An 11,661-nucleotide genomic window follows, 5' to 3' on the forward strand; every position below is an offset into this window, starting at 1 on the left:
TGGCATCTTGCATTGAACAAATGGACCTACAGGTCAGTATTTACTTGTCTTATCGCGTCTATACTTAAGTATTTACCCCTCTAATTATCAGTCCATTAGCCTGCTACCGTGCCCAAATTCTCGAGTTTCCAACGCAAAGTCGCTCCCCCAACAGATGACACGCGATCTAGCCCACCTCTGAAGACCTCCGCAACGCAGCTGAGCCAATATGAGCTAAAGGAACACCGTGAGCATAGCTCTAAAGGCTCCAGAGCTGAGATTAAGAGACACAGGACACGAGATCAGTCGCGAGACAGACACCAGGCACGACACGAGAGACCACGAGGATCTCATGAAAGAAGACGCCGGATAGACCATCGTACTCATGAAGATGTGAGGGAGGCACACGCACTCGCAGTCAAGCCAAGTCAACCTGACACTGTGGGTGTAACTCCAGGCTTCGACGAATCTAACCAGCCATACTACATCGATCGTAGAGGCGATCCCCATAATGCAACATACGGCGGCTTAAATACGCATAGTGTTCCTCCCTACTATCGAGCAGGTGGTGGCTCTATTGTCGGACTATGTAAGACCCGTCGGATTCAAGAGAATTTGAGCTCAGGGCGCGGGATTACTTTATCTTACGAATGTTCGCACGCCAGTCTTAACAGAAAACTTCTGTCGAAACAGTATGCAAAGCAGTCCAGCGACATCAAGCATCGGATCACACGTGCCACGTCGCTTAGGACCGGCATTGATCACAACGCGGATTATATTAGTACATCGTTCGGAAGAAAAAGAAAACGTTGGTCAACTTCACCAATGGACACGCGGCGTCTCACCAATGCTTCCCATATCGCGTGGCGCTCAGCAAGCTCAGATGAAGAACTGTCTGGCTCTGATCCTGAGGATTGCACTTCGGATTTCTTATATGCGGATGGTGTTAAGGAGAGAAATGCCGAGCTGTCCCGACTGACTAAAGAAAAGCCCAAATCTTTAGATGGTTGGCTACAGCTTATTGAGCACCAGGATAAAATGATTCGACTCCATCATGGCGCCATATCTCGTAGGTTAACAAAAGCTGAAATTCGAAACGTCGCAGAGATCAGGATCTCTGTATACGAGCAAGCCTTACGTAGTATCGACACGGATCATACCAATCGGGTTTCTCTTTGTCTCGGGCTCCTTGAAGAAGGCAGTAAAGTCTGGGAGGCCACGAAGATAACCAAACAATGGCGGCAACTGCTAGAGGAGTTCCCGGACCACATTGAAGTTTGGCTCAAGTATCTCAACTTTTTACAGACAGACTTTCGCGAATTTCGGCTGGATACGGTACGTGAGGACTATCATAACTGCTTGCAGATGCTTTCAGACTTGAGAGAAAAGACTCCGCAGCCAGGGGTTTCAACATGCAAGCTTCAGCGAATTCAGCTCTACATTCTTGCACGACTTACTAAAATGATCAGTGAATCCGGTTACCACGAACAAGCCCTAGCCATATGGCAAGTGATCATCGAAAATAACTTTCTCCGACCTGCCGGTGTGGAGGACCCAATTCAGTCTTTGATACTGTTTGAAGAATTCTGGGACAGCGAGGTTGCGCGGGTCGGTGAACTCGGGGCCACTGGCTGGTGTAACTTTCGAGAAGTATCAGTGTTGCCAAAAACTGATCGACAAGATCTCGCTGCAGACGAAGTATCTAAGTCGCCCTTGAGCGCATTCTACCAGCTTGAGACTTCACACATGCAAACCATCGATGTCCCTGGTCGTACCAGCGACAAGGCTGCCGAGGAGGACCCTTATCACGTTGTGCTTTTCTCTGATATCTCTGTGTACCTGTCTCTCGTTGGTCATGGGCTCCCGATGACAAGAGTCGTAGAAGCTTTCCTTGCGTTCTGGGATCTTCCGCCACTCCCAGGCCCGAACGAGACCCCTTTCGATTCTCGTGATGTCTTCTTGCGCAAAGGAACTATTCACAAGAAAGTCGACTCACCAAAAGATGGTGGGCCACTCGGCCATTTCGTAGAGACTATGGGAACAGTGTCCAGTCTTCCAATTAGAAGGAGACAAACAACCATTTACGATCTTTTCAGCGATGCGTTCCACACGTTCGCCAATACACGTAGCAAGATTTTTGTCAAAACAGTCTTGCAACATCTATCGTCGCTCACAAAAGACGAGGCCATTCTGGAATACTCTATGGCGTTTACAGTAAAATTCTTTCCTCAAGAAGCGGATGCGTTCGCCAGGCGGATTCTCCAACGATGTCCCTCCAGTCTAAGACTTTACAACGCCTACGCTCTTGTGGAATGCCGCATGGGCAACAAAGAAACCGCAAGTCGAGTTTTCGGTACAGCCATCCGTATGAGTGCCAAACTGCCGGTAGGCGCACGAAAAGATGTTATCTTGCTTCGCCATAGCTCGATTTGGGAGTCGTTACATCAGGGTGATCTGATTGCTGTCCAGTCAGAACTTCTAGCTATTGCAAGCCCGAATATCTCCGAATCAAATCAAGATATCAACATTGCGAGCTTCCTCCCAGCTCGCACTAGTCTGATTAACGCCCGAGATGAGCACTACGCAGTCCATGATTATGACAGGGCTGTCCTCTACACAGACTGCCTCGCTGTTTTAATATACCTCTACTCTGATCAAGACCTTTCTCTCGCCATTGATGTCTACCGCACAGCCCATGACCATTTCTCAACACTCAATCTCGCCATCTCTCGGTTCAATGAAATTAACCATCAAGCCTGCACCCGTCTGCTCGCGTACCATGCATCTCGCTGGCGCTCCTTTAAGCCATCTCTACTGCGCGATACTCTCACAGCGAGTCTCAAACTGTTTCCAGACAACACAGACCTGCTGTCTCTTTTCGCCGCTAACGAAAGCCGCTTTCGTATCGACGGACGTGTGCGCACCCTCATGGACGATATATCCCTGCACTCTGACAATGGTAGCATTATAATGCATATGTTCGCAATCTCCACTGAAATACAACGGGGGGTGCAGGGTGGTAGCACTGCATACTCTGTTCGCGCGGCGTTTGAGCGTGCTGTTTTACAGCCTCACGTTCAAAGTAATGCGAGTCTATGGACAAGCTATGTCATGTTTGAAACTTTGGAGGCAGGGAAAAGCCATACAAAGGATGCGAGGGACCGAGTTAAAGGGGTCTTCTTTAGAGGCATGTTCTGCATCCCGTGGTGTAAGAGCTATATGATGCTAGCGTTTGCGCCGGAGCTGAAAGGGTTGATAGGAGTTGAGGATTTGAGGAAGGTTTGGCGTGTGATGGGAGAGAAACAAATACGCGTGTTTGTCGACTTGGATGACATTTTCGCGAAGGTGGGCGAAGAGGGTCGGATCGACATACATGGAGTTTTAGATGAGTAGGAATGGGTTCTCTGTACCGCTGCATAATTGGTAGCTTCAAGTATATACATGGGCTATTAAGTCAACAGTAGTCCTCCACACTGACCCCAAGTCCCAACACCACTCCATTGCAACCCCACATACTTTTTCCTCAAGTATTGGGTATCTGACGTCAGGTCCTTCTGTCCGTCTTACTAAAAATCTTGTCGTGAGAATTACCTTAAGCGCCCTTTAATCTACTTCGTACGTGGTTTGAGTCTGGTGGGGCTTAAGCTTCTGGGTATTTATAACTTTTGCGGCCATGACTAAAGTTGACAGATAGATGAATATATCAGGAGAAGAGAGACAGTCTAATTTAAAGCTAAGGAGGTCCGAGAGATAGTCTATGTAGGTCAGGTTCGGCGCTCTTATTCAAATATGATGTACCCTCATGGGCCAAATTCTGGAGAACAATGTTTTTGTCTACGACGTGGTGCTGTGGCAGCTCTGCCTAGATAATATTCACTATATTTGTGACTTTGGCCCCGGTATCGCACCACGTTGCCAAGGCCATACTTCTGTTAACTATAGAAGGACCTTGCGTATCAGTTCAATGTCAAGGTAAACCTCACACTATAATAGAAGCATTGCAGCAACACTGATAGCCACAATTGACCAAACCGTAGCGTGCACTATAAATCTATACGCTCCAGCTGTATGTAGCGTTCCCGGGCTGAATAATCCCCCATTAATACAACCGGTGACGACGAGTGACGAAACGGCGCCTTCGAGCTCTTGCAGTGGCGTGACAAACGCCATCTGACTCCAAGAAAATAGCTTGTTTCGCCCTCCGTAAACAAACACCTCGAACCTACCTTTGAACTGACCATCCACCCATACTCTGCTTCCTCCGATTCTGTCCGTTTGTATTTGTATCCGACTTGGCACGGTAATATGAACAATCTCATGTGTCGAGGTCGTCACATTCGTCCATATCCGCCCTGGATGTCCACTATCATATCCGTCCGTGCTGGCGACTGACCGAAGAGGGTACTCGTAGCCATCAGCGGTATATATAAGCATCCCGTCGCCGCGTAAGGTGAGCATACTGTCATTGGAGCGGAGTGTGAAAGGACCGGTAGCGTCCATGGTCAACGTGTTGTTCAGGCCCTTGCTCCCGTATCCTAGTTCATACGTCTCATTCCTAGTCTTCGGTGCAGTCCAGCTTATCAACGGCTGCGTACAGTCGGAATTATTGACGCCTAAGATGTTCCGGTCCAGATTCTGGCATGGTGCGGCGGCGGAGAGAAGGTGTACGGATTCGGCAAGGGAAGATATATCCAGAGGGGTGCCGCGTGAGCCACTCCAGGCGCGTGATGCAACTATGGGTAGTCCAGAGCGGATGGCGTAGAAAGCTTCAAGCTGGGTTGTAGCGTCCGGGCCATTGTCGTTCCATGCGGCCATAATAGCACCCCGGTTATTCGGTGAGGCTGAAGGGAGCTGCTCAGTGTTGTTTACAGGATTGTAAAGGGATGGTTCCCACTGGACGTCCGGCTGGTTTCCGAAGTTGAGAATTCGGCTGGTGTTGAAGAGCTGCGGGTAAGCGGCGGGAAGAATGGGCATATGGTCGTTCTTGAGCGTAACGTATGCCCACCAATCTTCCGAGTTGATTATGTTATAGCTACTACGATCGAGCTGGACGGGATCGGATTGGCCGTATTGCCAGTGCTGTATTGTAATATCATTGGATATAGTGAAGTTTTTGGATGGCTCGTATGTTCCCCAGATGCGGATTCGTTTTCCGGCCGTTGAATTTACAAACTGAGACATGCTATTGACGAATCGTATGTAATCATCTGCAAGATCTGAGTCGTACTCGTCTGCTCCGATATGAACCTCTTTCGTCTGGAACCATGGCAGAAATTCAGACCAGATAGCCTGCACTGTGGGTATGGAATCAGGATGAGAGAGATTGAGTAGATCTTTCTTGGCCAACGCAAGGTCCGGTTTCCACTTCGTGATGGCCAGACAGTGACCAGGCGCCTCAATCTCAGGGATGATAGTCACTCCGCGTTGTGCGCAGTGCATCTGCAGGTCTTCGAAGACAGCTCGAGAGAGAGTTTCGTTTGCTCGTTCGATGATTGACCTGAGCTCTACGCTTTCAGGCATGAATGAAAAGTGGGAATAAACCTCGTACCAAGTCTCGTTGTGGCCGCGACTAAGAGGATAGTTGTCAGACGCATGGTAGTGGAACTCTGACATCTTGAACCAGGATGCGTATGTGCACAGCTCTTTCAATGTGGATGGTGCGTACCACTTCCTTCCAGCATCTAACATGTAACCTCTGGTTTCATAGGCCGGGGCATCGACAATCTTCCCTATAGAGATCGACTCGCTTTGCACCATTTGTTGCAGCAGAGTCCGTGTTCCCCACCACATACCTCGAGCGCCAGAACCACCGATGAAGATATGACCTGACTGAACAACGATCTCGTATCCCTCTGTTGTAGGTTCACCATTTGCATAGGTTAAATCGTCCGGTGAGCCAGAGTACGACCCCAGGAAGATACCTGAGGCATTCCTATGGATCTCATCGATAGTCTCGAGGGCCCAACCGTCTCCTAACAACGAATTGAGATCCTTCACAAAAGTCGTAGCGAATTCTTCCGCGGAGGGCGGAATCAATGTTAGTCCGTCCGTGTCTCTAGTCGAAGCGAAAGCCGAATGCAGAAAGATCGATTTTGGCAGACTGGAGAATGACTGAAATCCGCTGGAGCCGTTGTTCCATTCAACTGGAGGTAATGTCTGCAGGGCTAACGCAATGGAACTAAATACCGACCATGATATGTAGATAGTCAACATCATGGTCATCTTCCCAGCAGTACTAAGATGTAGATCTGAATCAGCGCAATGACGCCTGTGCTGGCTATGTAAGCTAGATGGGTCATAGAACGCGCATTCTACGGTTGACGATGATCGTTGATGGTTCGCTTGTGTAGACTGACTTTTGACAAGCCCAAGGTCACATCTCACCCTGGCAATGCCGAATATGCACAAGCGTGAAGTGGCACAGCATTCATGCAGCAGGCTGCTTTGGCGCCAGCATCACATATGACATTGCCTAAGGCGTTCTGAGCATTGCGCACTGGCGATATATTATGGATCCATGTATTTCAGACTGTTTATTCATGAATCCTGTATGTATAAGGCGCCTACATGAATAGTAATATCATAACCCATTGCTCATGAACACTGGCAAGGAAACGTCCATTGATCTATTGATTGTTGTTTCAAGGCCAGCCATCCAAATCAGGTCTAGCTCTCCAAAATTGACACTTTGATGCCTCGCCGCCTTAGGGACCAAGCGCCAGAAAAGTTGTCTTACACAGATGTGTATAATGAGATTCCTACAGCCACGCGACGTCAGGACGGAGCGGGCATGTCTTTATACTACGAGGCCGCATCCGTTTTCGAAAATTTTGACCATGGCAGCGACTCCTTAAAGACCCGAATATATACCAATAAGGGCTTCCAAAGCCGTCCGGGACATCTATACGCTCTGGTGAGCGAGACCGCAAAATGGTCACCTATATTGAAGGAAGTCATAGATAGAAGTGGACTATTGAGGCTTGAGCGAAAGGTACGGTATCTCTATATAAGATCTGCTGTCACACGTCCTGATGCAAATACAGCTCTCACCGGCTCTAGCGCTACTGTTGACGCACGATCTTCTTCTTGCCAAACGAGGCGTTATGGCTCCATCGACTCACGCACTCAAGCTTGCTATAACCAGGCACAAGGCTCGATTGAGCGCGGAATTTACGAAGATTCGGGTCAAACGCGGGTTCGCCTCCGTCGACAAATGGCATCAACATGTAAATGCTAAAGACGAAGCGAACGGGAAAGAAGGCTCAATACCCCGCCCGCGATGGCTTCGCCTCAATACCATACTACCTGGCGACAGGGTTAAAGAGCGAGAAGAAGCGTTCGGAGCATGGGAGCAAGCAAAGACCCTGACATCGGTTTCTCATGCCGGAAAAACGAATATTTACTATGTAGACGAGACAGTTCCAGATCTTATTGCTGTACCAAAGGATCACCCCCTGGCCGATATCCAGCTCAGTCGGCTTGCACCGAGCGTTATATATCAAGACAAAGCTTCATGTTTTCCGGCTCTGCTACTTGACCCCGGCTCTGGCAACGGAGATGTCATTGATGCGTGCGCGGCACCTGGTAATAAGACTACACATCTTGCTGCTCTGATCCAAACCTCCTCAGGTATAAACCGAGCAAACCGTGTCATAGCTTTCGAAAAAAGTGCAGAGCGATCTGCCATCCTGAGACGAATGGTAGAGGCGGCCACATCGTCTTCGAAGGAAGCAAAAGGTTTAGTAAAAATCAATGCGTCTACAGACTTTCTCAATAGTGACCCGACCAGCAAAACATTCTCGAATGTGCAGGCTCTCCTGCTTGATCCGAGCTGCTCTGGCAGTGGGATGCCCCGCGACGATAAACCTTTCGTCTTTGAGTTGCCTGAGGTAGTCGGTTCGAAAACTCATCCTGAAGCTACCAAAGCAAGGAAAGGTAAACGTAAACGCGACGAAGACATGCACGAGGAACTAGCGGGACCTGTAGAAAAGAAATATCAAAGGTCCGGGCGTAAATTACAACCTAATGCAGAACAAAACACAGAAACAGAGCCAAGTTCCCCCGACGATATGCAACAACGACTGACGGGTCTGTCTGCATTCCAACTTCGCCTCATAGAGCATGCAATGAAATTCCCAGCCGCTCGCAGAATCACTTATTCGACTTGCTCAGTGCATTGGGCAGAGAACGAAAGCGTCGTTATGCGAGCTTTGGCGACAGATATTGCGAAAAAGGCTGGCTGGCATATTCTTCGTCGTGAGAAACAATACCCTACGCTCAGAGACTGGGCTCACAGAGGGATCAAGAGTCGCGATGAGGCCTCCGATTTCACTGAAGAGCTAGACCCCGACCTCGGGACAGAGGACAGAAGCTTGATCTTGGACTCCTGCATACGATGTAACAAAGGTACGGAGGACGGCACCCACGGATTTTTCGTCGCTGGGTTCGTACGCGATGTGTCTGTCATGAAGTCTGCAAAGCACAGAGAAAGGATACTTGAGAGCCAATTGCTCGAGCAAAAAGAGATGCCAGAATCCACTTCCATGGCCGTGGACGAAACGTCGACGATACTCGTGGATCCTTACACATCCCTAGAAGTTGAAATGTCCACACGAGCGGCAAAGCTTGAACCACAGATAGGGAAAAAGTTCAAAGGAACTCACCAGGAGAGAGGACGTAGAGAAAAAGAAAGCAAAGGCAAGAATAGTAAAAGACGCTCTGGCTGATTTGACAACCCAGTAAGCATCTGAGAAAGATGCAGGTGAAGAAGTGGGCACTCCACCCAGCCAAAACGACCTTGAAACGGGATGCGCAGCAATAATGCAGCTGATGAAGTAGTGGAAGATGTATGGAGAGGTGTTAATAGCAAGGGGTGAGGCGAAACATGTAGCGAACATAGCAGAAGCAACAACCCAATGATATATCGCGTCGCTCGCCGATGGTAGGTTCAAATGGGGGAAACCGAATCAAGACGAGAAAACGAAAGCCCGAATCTTACACAGGCTCACTCTTGAAAGACCGAAGGTGCGAGGTGTATGGCAAAGCCCAAAGATAGACAGTGTATTAAGAGAGCTGCGAAGAGAGAATGAAATGGGTCCGATAATTAGATCCTGATGGAGGCTGACCCTTTTGGCTTTTGGAGGTCTAAAAAAATTGGTGCGGACACATATTAATAGTACAACGAATTGCACCGAACACTCTGTTTATACCCCTGCGCTATTCTCAATCCCAAAATCTCTGCCAATCTCTGCCCCTAAGTCCATCACCTGACGCTCTTCGACCCCAACACCTCTGCAAAGACCCACAAACTCTCCACATTCACCCTATGCACCACATCCGCACTCGATTCTCCTTCGCGTGCGCCCGGCAAGCATCCTCAATCAGCACAACCTTCTCCCTACAGAATTCAAGACCCAGAAATGCGCAGCCATGCATACACTCGTACTCACACACTGATCCGTCGTCAAGCCAGCCAGAAACAAGATGCCTACATGTTCATCTCGCGGATAACGCTCAAGCTGCGTGCTGATAAATATGTTGTTCATGCTCTCCGTAAAGACGCGCTCATCCGGGTATAGCGTGGCAAAGGACGTGAAATGCGTACTTGGATCAGTGGGGGCTCAAGTAAAGAGGGGAGGGCAGACGTTTAGAGTGATAGCGGACATGATTGAGTTGCGGTGAAGCGCCGATCAAAGCGCTGGGATCGTGGCGTGCCTGGTAGAATAGGGACAGGAGAGGAGATATCACAGCCGCAAGGGTGGCTGGCGTTGCAGTTTGTGCCGGCGAGCCAGGGTGAGGGAATCGTAGATGCTGATGTGCATGTCGATGAGGAGGAGCGGCGTAGGCAGGGGGCCGGGCAGTAGACATGTCTATGGACGAGGTGAGGGTTGGGAGAGTGTAAGGGATCGGGAATGACATGCGCGGGCAAAAGAGATCCTCTAAATGCTTACGCGGAGCTATGTTATTCGAAGGGTGATCACAAGCCGGGCCAAGACTTGTTCATACTGCGATTTCGGGCCATGTCTTAGGGTAGCCAGGTTATACAGGCGAATTAATCTAGGTATGTACGTTCTTTCCGTATGTTTCTTCTGCATGTTTTAACATGCAACACTTCTTGTTCTATAGTACCGCTATAGCGTTAACATGTTCGACATTACCATCACCACACTGGATCAAGGGGGGGTCAGGGCATCAAGCGAACATAACACACGCCAATTCTTCTATGTCCAAGCATATGATTGCCTCAAGAGGTCAAGAAGCAAAATGATATGGCATGCCTGCCTTTTAACCTGCTTAATTTACCTCCTCGTCTCGCCATGCGCACTCTCACCAATCTCCACCGGGCCAGCTGGCTCCGGATCCGCAAGCTCAGCGATCGTATTCTCATTCTGCTGGAACTTACCCCCGCCCATATGCGGTGACTGGGGTGACTGTGGAGTCCAACCGCCCGGATAAGGACTTCCGGACTGAGACATTGACGGAGTGTTGGCGTGTTTGGCGTACATCTGGTCAGGCTGTGGGGATCCAGGACCGAGATATGTGGAGCCGGAGACGTGTGAGTAGCGCGGATCTATGTTATAAAGTTATTATCGTGCTCAGACGAGGTGATCTGAAGACTGACCATCGTGCGAGCTGGTCATGGGTAAGTACACACCTTTGGGGTCGTAATTTGTTCCAGACCAGGCTCCCCCGTTAGGGTCTGGAGAATGTACTGCGGAGTATGAGGGTGGATGTGTTGCGGCTGTGTTTGCGGATTTGGCGGCTTGTTTACGTCGATATAGAAACCAGATGAGCCCTGCGATTGCGAGGATTCCGACGACTCCTACGCCTACTGCTATGCCAACAATGGCACCTGTGGATAGACCACCGTCTGAGCCTCCATTCGAGTCGCTGGGCGCAGACGTGGCCGACGGAACAGCTGAAGAGAAAGTTGGGCCAGTACCTAGGAAGGATGTTCCATTGAGAGCGGCAGCTGTGAGATTGCCACTACAACCGCCCTGGCATCCAAACTCGGTGTCGGCACAGCATCCTATGAAGGGTGGGTTCGCATCTTTGCAGGTGAAGAATGATCCGCCATTAGGACATTCCTGGTCATTGAATTGACCGTACCAAGACGCATTGAAGCTCATCGGACGAAGGTCCTCTTCTGGAGGGCCTGTTGAGCTCCCACAGCCATTAGAGACAGAACAGCCGACGAACGGAAATGTGCTCCTTTCACACGCATACCAAGTTCCTCCCTCTGGACAGTAGGCGCCGAATGAGAGCCCCGATTGAGACATTCTGACGAGACGTAGGTTTCGGATTGGGCAAGGCTGAGAGAGAAATCAAGGAAGAACAAACAGCAGAAAGGTACCGGGCAGGCAGAGGTTAAAAGCACAGATGGATCCCGACCGGGAGGGAACTGCAGAGAGCCAAGCAAGGGAGGGATCCGCTTCGATACGACGGCCCACAGATTGCCACTGTATCTGTCTTGGTGAACAGCTCAATGAAGTCCAGATCTGCTTGGTATTGCTCGTTAGCGTGCTGCGTCGTGTTCTGATAATAACCGTGCCACAAACAGGGCTGTACAAAAGCTTGTGGGTAAGGTCTGCAGAATCAGGATAACGCCTGCATCTACGTATGATTCTATTCGAACTATTCCCACTCCATTGATAGCTCATATAGGAGAGCTTGAATGAGAAT

General features: G+C 49.6%; 4 protein-coding genes across 4 annotated transcripts; 1 reads left to right on the forward strand and 3 right to left on the reverse strand.

Annotated features, from left to right (window-relative positions):
• Window positions 1–20: 20 nt before the first annotated feature.
• On the forward strand, window positions 21–3,372 carry EJ05DRAFT_501353 (DUF1740-domain-containing protein; the record flags this gene model as incomplete). Its single annotated transcript, XM_033747108.1, has 2 exons — window positions 21–32; window positions 100–3,372. The coding sequence occupies 2 exons, from the start codon at window positions 21–23 to the stop codon at window positions 3,370–3,372; spliced, it is 3,285 nt and encodes a 1,094-aa protein (XP_033599249.1).
• A 340-nt stretch (window positions 3,373–3,712) lies between these two features.
• On the reverse strand, window positions 3,713–7,543 carry EJ05DRAFT_493380 (family 20 glycosyl hydrolase; the record flags this gene model as incomplete). Its single annotated transcript, XM_033746109.1, has 4 exons — window positions 3,713–3,841; window positions 4,111–4,614; window positions 4,648–6,157; window positions 7,518–7,543. The coding sequence occupies 4 exons, from the start codon at window positions 7,541–7,543 to the stop codon at window positions 3,713–3,715; spliced, it is 2,169 nt and encodes a 722-aa protein (XP_033599250.1).
• A 2,005-nt stretch (window positions 7,544–9,548) lies between these two features.
• Window positions 9,549–10,087, reverse strand: EJ05DRAFT_44140 (uncharacterized protein). The gene has a single exon (XM_033741986.1). The coding sequence runs from the start codon at window positions 9,895–9,897 to the stop codon at window positions 9,589–9,591; it is 309 nt and encodes a 102-aa protein (XP_033599251.1). The 5' UTR covers window positions 9,898–10,087; the 3' UTR covers window positions 9,549–9,588.
• Window positions 10,088–11,447, reverse strand: EJ05DRAFT_44139 (uncharacterized protein). Its single transcript, XM_033741985.1, has 2 exons — window positions 10,601–11,447; window positions 10,088–10,549 (listed from the first exon to the last, which is right to left on the reverse strand). Exons 1-2 carry the CDS (start codon window positions 11,256–11,258, stop codon window positions 10,278–10,280), a joined length of 930 nt encoding a protein of 309 aa, XP_033599252.1. The 5' UTR covers window positions 11,259–11,447; the 3' UTR covers window positions 10,088–10,277.
• Between the last annotated feature and the right edge of the window lie 214 nt (window positions 11,448–11,661).

This window comes from Pseudovirgaria hyperparasitica, assembly GCF_010093815.1.
Source record: "Pseudovirgaria hyperparasitica strain CBS 121739 unplaced genomic scaffold EJ05scaffold_10, whole genome shotgun sequence".
NCBI classification, from domain to species: Eukaryota; Fungi; Ascomycota; class Dothideomycetes; order Acrospermales; family Acrospermaceae; genus Pseudovirgaria; species Pseudovirgaria hyperparasitica.

Bases quoted from the DNA above. Each gene is read 5' to 3' on its own strand.
- EJ05DRAFT_44139 (XM_033741985.1), bottom strand. From the start codon at position 11,258: ATGTCTCAATCGGGGCTCTCATTCGGCGCCTACTGTCCAGAGGGAGGA. The intron at 10,550-10,600 runs GTCAGTCTTCAG...TTTATAACATAG, and splicing joins CATGACCAGCTCGCACGATG to ATCCGCGCTACTCACACGTC.
- EJ05DRAFT_44140 (XM_033741986.1), bottom strand. From the start codon at position 9,897: ATGTCATTCCCGATCCCTTACACTCTCCCAACCCTCACCTCGTCCATA.